Here is a 7,319-nt window from a genome sequence, read left to right as displayed (position 1 = left end):
GTATGAACAGCTTCATACAATCCCATACGTTCTATTTTGACACATAGTTACCGCCTAGCGTTTTCGCGTCCGTGCGAACGCTCGCTAAGACAGTTCTTTCTTCAGATTATGAAGCCTAAACTAATGAACTGATCTCGTTGAAACTGAGCATAGATGTAGAGGATAATCTGGCAGTAAACATAGGCTACTTCCTTTTTTTTTAAATAAGTAACTTGATGTTGGTAACCCTTTATAAAGTACAAACGAGCAAGCAAACATTTGATGTCTGTAATGGAACTGCAACTGTCACACAACAATTTCAGTCATACACCAGAATCGGTTTATATAAAAATGAAGAAGAAATCACTTCTGCCGTTGTCGTCTGCTACTGATGTTTGCTCCTTGCAGTATCCCGCGAAATTTGAACTTTGCCTAAGTTAAGAAATTAATTAGTATAAGTTAAAAAATTGCATATTTTTAAGATTTTGGACAAATTTAATGATAGCAGTTTGTACTAGTTTTTATTAATTAAAATAATGTTTTTATTATAGAAAAGTGAGTTTGTAAGAGTTAATTCCTCAACCTCTGTCAAAGACTTTGACATCAGTAATTTTAACTTTCGATAAAAGACAAAGATGTGCAAAGAATAAACCTTGTTTGTAGAACATGTAAAGTATAGTCTGATCTTAAATCTTTACAACCCAAGGCGATTCGTTTGACACAAAGGAACACGAGTATAATATTTTTCTTTCCTAAAGTTTGTTGCCTAAAGGTCTGTCTTTGATTTAAGGACGTCTTTGCCTTTTGTTCCACAATATTCATCAACTTACGACTGCTGTGATTACGTTTTAGATTATCCCGCTTTGATTCCTATGTGCTTATTTGGAGGTGAGGACACTACTCGATTTTTAGTTGTGCAACTAAACAGAATTGCGTGCGAAACATTTGACAATCGCACGACTGTTATGCGATAGTTCAGTCAAAGGTGTACTCGCTTTTAACTAAAAAATAGACACAAAAACATGTATAAATACAAATGTTAAATTAGTCGAAACATATTGTAAAAACAAGCATAGTAGATACATTGCAAGATATGTAAAAATTTAATAAAACAATTGTTAAACTAAAGCAGCAATGGATCCAGACATTGCGTTACACGAAAACTATCTTAAGGAAATCTAAATGAAAAAATGAGTCACTTTAATAATAAATAAAATGTAGGTTTAAACTAGCTTCTTACAACCTAAATAAGAATCATAATTTTATGCCAAATCATTGTATATTATCTAAATCAATTGATAAAGTTATCAGATAAATACCCAGAACTAAAAGAATTTGTTTTATATCGTTGGTATAACAAAAATGAATCACCTGTTTGAGACGAAACAAGTATATATACACAAGAAATAACGAACTACATAATATACCAGTTAGTTTAACTTTTTTACTAATAACTTAAATGTGAAAGTTTAGATGGATGTTTTAGAGTTTGTAGCCTAAACTGCTGAACGGAACTCGATGAAATTTAGCATAAATGAAGAGGATAGTCTGGAAGAATACATAGTCTACTGTTTTTTTGTAATTCCACGCAGACGAATTCGGGTGTTAGCTAACTTATAATAGTTGTTAAAACATTAATGAGATAGCAATATCTGATCTTTTAAAAATATTTGAGATGTTAAGTGCTACTATTGAAATGTACAGCTTGCCAGTTGCCAGTTGCCAGTTGCCAGTTGCCAGTTACGACAGCTGTTGCTATCTCCAAATCGACTAATTATCATGAAATGCTAAAGATAAAAATGTTTAGGTTACAATGGAATATTAGCCGGTGTGGTGTGGATATATTATAGGCGGGTTTCATCGGAAAAAACCTTAGAAACCTTGCAGTTACATGAGAGTTTTACGGCCATTTAAGACGTTATATACATGTCGTTTCGGTATTTGATATTTGGCCGTTAGTGTGTAAAAATCTCATAATCTTTTCTTTCTCTCAAAAGGTACCTTTATGTCTATGAAATTTGGAATAAACGTAAGGATGGTCTGGAAGAACACATAGACTTACTAATTTTTTTTAAGTTGTCGCCGACGGAGTCGTTTAACGGTTTTATCAAATATATTCTTAAGTGTACATATGCTGAATTGAAAATATTATTTTACACACCCTTGGGCCTGAAATCAGTACACTGCTTTACAAAGGAGCACAATTTTGTATACAAAAAAATGCACGCTTCTTTAGGCAGTGCCTTTAAGCCATCCCTTTGATATAATGTTTCTTTTTATCTTCAAATTGGTATACGAAAAGCGAAATTACTTTACCGAAATAAATTCAGATGCTTCGGTTACGGATTGAAAAATAATAAGTTGTTTTGAAAAATAAATAAATGCAGTTAAAAGTGTAAACAAAGTAAAAATACGTTAATTCCTATTTTTTATTACTAACTAGATAAGAAATCCCGATAATTACCTTCAGGTAATTTTTAATCTTAAGGTCATCTAATCATAACCTAAAGGTTAAAATTGACTGATTTTTGACCTTTTCGTGCAATAATTCAAAACTATAAAGCACTAGCTTTTGCCCGCGACTCCGTCCGCGTGGAATTAAAAAGAAACAAAAGTGTGTGCCTATGTGTTCTTTCAGGCTATCCTCTACATCTATACCAAATTTGATCGAAATCCGTTCAGCCGTTTAGGCTACAAACTCTAACAAACATCCATCCATCCAACTATCCAAACTTTCGCATTTATAATATTAGTATTCATACTAACTTGCAAACGCAAATAAGGAATTATAAAAAAATTGGTAGTTTAATAAATCAAAACAAATCTGAGGTAGAAACTACAATTTAATTTAATTAAAATTCTTAAGAAAGTAGATTCTTATTCATATAACCAAATTCAAAACAACTTTCGATAAGTCCTTCAATTCGATTCTTTATAGTCTCTTGAGTTTTTTCTCTAATAGCTCCCATTTTAAATTTCGGTACTTGTTCGGTACCGTCTTCGCTATCTTCAATTACCAAATCACCTGCTTCTTGTGCTTCTCTCAATGTTATATTTAATACAAAAAATGACCCACCCAACATTGCTTTGCCGTATCTTTTCAGGTCAGCATCGAATTTATCTCTAGGATAAATGTAGTTAGCTTTGAGACCGAAATGATTTAAATGTCTATCCAATTCCGAATGATAGTAATCCATCCATTCATGGTAGTGTTTGGATCTTGTTTCATAGTCTGTGCAATTAAATATGAAGTAATGGATATCGGAAACTGGTAGACTTTCACGAGACATTTGATAATCTAAAAATATGCACTTAGTTGGTTGGTTATTCTGAAAAATAGAATTTTATTACATAAGTTATTTATCAAAGAACAAAATTAAGCTACCTTCCAGTGAAAGTCCAATCGAAATCGGCCCAGCTATTTCGGAGATGGCCCGGAACAAACGCGGTTTGCGAACAGACAGACAGACAGACAGACAAAATTTTTTAAATGCGATGCGTTATCAGCAACGCAAATATATCTTCCCGAAATCTGTAATTTTTCCTTTGATATTACAGACACTCCAATTTTATTATATTTATAGATAAGAGATATTATTTAATAACGGCAATGAATGCTAAATTTAGTTACATTATTAGTAACAAAGGTTACGACATACCTGAACTTGAAACATAATATTGTTAGTCCATAAATCTCCGTGTTGAATAACACTGTATTTTGAACCGTTATCACTTGAGATTAATTTCTTCCAAGGTGTGATTATATTTTGCATGATATCACTGATGACATTCCTATATTTACTACTATGACATATTTCTATCACATCTCTTGCAATTTGTTGGAAAAATATCTGAGATTGTGCAATATTCTTTGGATCGAACATAGGATTCACCAACGATTCCAAAAGTTTGTCCAACGTTTTTGGTTCTTTGTTTCTCAACACATACGACATGGCATGAAAGTTTGCCACATCCTTGATGACAAGTTTTACTGTTTCATTATTTAATGTCTTAGTTTTGTCCAACATTGTAAAATTTGACATAACTAGATCTTCTAATAATATTATTTCATTATCTACTTCCACCATAGTTCCATAACATAATGGATATTTGAACATATCTTCTTCAGGTAAACCAATTTTTTCTTGAATTTCCTTAAACTTTGGCAATACTACATTGAATAAAAGAGCTTCATTATGGAAAATATCATTTGCAGTTAATTGAATTTGTCCTTTCATAGCCTCTGGGAGTATTTTCGCTATCATTCTAAACTCTTTGCCATTATCAAACACTACTTTAATTCTTTTAACTTGAGAACCATAATTGTCACCTTTCTTACCAAGGTTTTCTATAATCACATCATTCCCTGTGTAATTCTGTTTTCTTAGCACTTCACTAATAAATTCTTTTTGCCGCTGATTTATGTTCTCTAATTCTCCTTTAAATTCGTAAGACATTTTGCTATAGTTTATACAATTTTTATCACTTTAAGGAACAGTTACAACGTTATTTATATGTTTTTCCACTATCGAAGTTTGATTACGGTCGTATTTAGATAGTCTATGATATGACTAATCGGCATATGTCTTAATCGTTGAATAATTGTGAAGATCCTAACATTTAGGGGCTCATTTGATATTATAAAAACATTGCGAAATTAACCAAGTTATTTCTTTTACCACGTTATCTTTTAATGTTTTTATAGATTTTTTATTTTATCAGTTTCGATTTAACTGAACCACAATTATTTGTAATAACCTTTTGTATGTCCACAATTTCAGCATAAGAATCAATTTGGACTATAAATGGTAAAATAAAAGTTACAGATAGTGGCAGGGTTTTATTATAATTATATTCTTCGTACATCAGTTAGATATCCGAAATCAAAACAGCTCTCAATAACTCCTTCGATTCGTTCGTTGATTGCTTCAAAGGTTTTATTGGTTAATTCTCCCATTTTGAAATGAGGTATTTCCTGACTTCCGTCAATCTCAGTCATCACTAATTCCGGAGCTTCTTGTGACGATCTCAGTGAAAAATTCAATACAAAAAATGACATACCCAGACTAGATTTAGTGTATCTTTTTAAATCAGCGTCTAACTTTTCTCTTGGATATATACAATTTACTTTGAGGTCAAAATATGATAGATATCTGTCTAATTCTGAATGATATAAATCTATCCATTCATAGTAATGCTTTGATCTTGTTTTATAATCTGTGCAACTAAATATGAAGTATAGAATATCAGAAGCTGGAAGACTATCTCTAGAGAGTTGGTAATCTATGAATGTACACGTACTTGGTTGTTTACCCTGAAAGGAAAGTTCCAATTAGTTGAGCATTGGTATATATATCTACAAGATAAACAAATATGAGTGTTTAACAAGAACAAAAACAAATAAAACGAAGCAATTAGACTTAAATAAACACTAAATTGTGATTAGTAGGATAGACATAATAGCATACCTGTATTTGAAACATAATATTGTTGGTCCACAAATCTCCGTGCTGAATAATACTGTACTTCGTCTTGTTATCACTTGATATTAATTTAATAGGTGATTTAATAAAATCCCGCATAACATCAACAATAATATTTCGATATCTGCTAGTTGCAAAAACAGCACCAAATTCGTTCACTATATTCTCCAGAAAGATTACTGACTGAGTCGCATTATTAGGGTGGTATAACGGATGAAATAATGTATCCAAAACTTTATTAAAAAATACGGGTTCCCTTCTTCCTAAAACATATGACAAAGAATGCAAGTTTGCCATATTCTTAAGAACAAGTCTCACTATATTATTGTCTAATGGTTTAATTTTATCTAACATAATAAAATTTGATACACCTAGATCTTCTAACAGTATAATCTCATTGTCTCTTTCATCGAGAGTTCCATAGCAATGGGGATATTTAAATACGTCTTCTTTCGGAACACATACGCTTTCTTGGAGCTCTTTAAACTTTGGAAGTACTTCATTAAACATGACAATTTCATTGATGAATACAGAGTTCATTGTTTCGTTTTGTATTTTCATATTTTCTGGTCTCACTTTTGCTATCATTTTCAACTCTTTATTATTTTCAAACTTAACTATGACTCTTTTAACTTGAGAACCGTAATTGTCACCTTTCTCACCAATATTTTCTAAGGATACATCTTGTATTAAGTATTTTTGTTTGCTGAGCACATCACGTAAAAATTCTAACTGTCGCTCAGTTAGATTTTCCAGATCTCCTTTAATGTTGTAATTCATTTTGCTTATTATATTTGTAATGGTTAGTAATAAAATGTGTGACAATGACGATCAATATTTTACTGCGATATTTATAAACAGTTTTTATCTGGTATTTGATTACTTTGTTCTTAAGATATGCCCCTTTATGACTAATTTGTATTGTCCTAATTGACTGATAAATAATAAGCCTTTAATATTGTCCTTGATTGGACGATAGACAAACGTAGGAATCCCAAGAAGGCCCCTGGCCCCGACGGCCTCACCGCGGACATTTGTCTAGCCGCCATCACTCTCGATCCAGAGCTGTTCCTGGCAATAGCAAATCGCTGCCTGGCCTTAGCGTGTTTCCCCAGGAGATGGAAAGAGGCAGCGGTTGTAGTGCTTAGGAAACCCAATAAGGAGGACTATACGCATCCCAAGGCTTACAGGCCCATTGGCCTCTTGCCCATTATGGGCAAGACTCTAGAAAAGATGTTGGTGAGGCGGGTCCGCTGGCACACTGCACCAATGATCAGTCGGCGCCAGTACGGCTTTATGCCACAACGCGGGACCGAAGACTCCCTCTATGACATGATTAAGCACATACGAGCGGAAGTTGAAAGACGGAAGCTCGTTGTGCTTATATCTTTAGACATAGAGGGGGCCTTCGATAACGCCTGGTGGCCGGCTGTGAGGTGCAGCCTAGCCGAAACTCAGTGCCCCGCAAATCTGAGGCGCCTATTCGACCACTATTTTAATGAGAGAATAGTGCGCGTCAGGTATGCGGGGAGCGAGTGGACCCGAAAGCCCACTAAGGGGTGCGTGCAGGGCTCCATTGGGGGTCCTACGCTCTGGAACCTGCTGCTGAATCCGCTCCTGGTGGAACTGGAGGATATGGGGGTTCACTGCCAGGCTTTTGCCGACGATGTGGTTCTGATGTTCTCGGGCGACAGCTCTACGGATATACAGGGCGGCGCCAATGTGGCCCTCGCCCATGTTCAGCAATGGGGAGTCCGTAACAAACTAAATTTTGCACCCCAGAAGACCCGGGCCATGGTAATCACTAGAAAATTAAAATACGACTCCCCACGTCTGAACATCGGCGGGAGGCCCATT

The 7,319-nt window shown here is 34.3% G+C and overlaps 2 protein-coding genes across 2 annotated transcripts; both read right to left on the bottom strand.

The window, feature by feature from the left end:
• Positions 1-2,804: 2,804 nt before the first annotated feature.
• On the bottom strand, positions 2,805-4,036 carry LOC106111590. The gene is made up of 2 exons (XM_013293724.1): positions 3,639-4,036; positions 2,805-3,308 (listed from the first exon to the last, which is right to left on the bottom strand). The coding sequence occupies exons 1-2, from the start codon at positions 4,020-4,022 to the stop codon at positions 2,841-2,843; spliced, it is 852 nt and encodes a 283-aa protein (XP_013149178.1). The 5' UTR covers positions 4,023-4,036; the 3' UTR covers positions 2,805-2,840.
• Positions 4,037-4,820: 784 nt separating this feature from the next.
• Positions 4,821-6,255, bottom strand: LOC106111582. The gene is made up of 2 exons (XM_013293711.1): positions 5,448-6,255; positions 4,821-5,293 (listed from the first exon to the last, which is right to left on the bottom strand). Exons 1-2 carry the CDS (start codon positions 6,240-6,242, stop codon positions 4,829-4,831), a joined length of 1,260 nt encoding a protein of 419 aa, XP_013149165.1. The 5' UTR covers positions 6,243-6,255; the 3' UTR covers positions 4,821-4,828.
• Between the last annotated feature and the right edge of the window lie 1,064 nt (positions 6,256-7,319).

Source organism: Papilio polytes, unplaced genomic scaffold (genome assembly GCF_000836215.1).
Source record: "Papilio polytes unplaced genomic scaffold, Ppol_1.0 DF824382.1, whole genome shotgun sequence".
Lineage (NCBI taxonomy): Eukaryota > Metazoa > Arthropoda > Insecta > Lepidoptera > Papilionidae > Papilio > Papilio polytes.
The sequence above is the reverse complement of the archived record's forward strand: the minus strand, read 5'-3'. Positions and strand labels throughout refer to the sequence as shown.

Bases quoted from the DNA above. Each gene is read 5' to 3' on its own strand.
- LOC106111582 (XM_013293711.1), bottom strand. From the start codon at position 6,242: ATGAATTACAACATTAAAGGAGATCTGGAAAATCTAACTGAGCGACAG. The intron at 5,294-5,447 runs GTATGCTATTAT...CTTTCCTTTCAG, and splicing joins ATATTATGTTTCAAATACAG to GGTAAACAACCAAGTACGTG.
- LOC106111590 (XM_013293724.1), bottom strand. From the start codon at position 4,022: ATGTCAAATTTTACAATGTTGGACAAAACTAAGACATTAAATAATGAA. The intron at 3,309-3,638 runs GTATGTCGTAAC...TCTATTTTTCAG, and splicing joins ATATTATGTTTCAAGTTCAG to AATAACCAACCAACTAAGTG.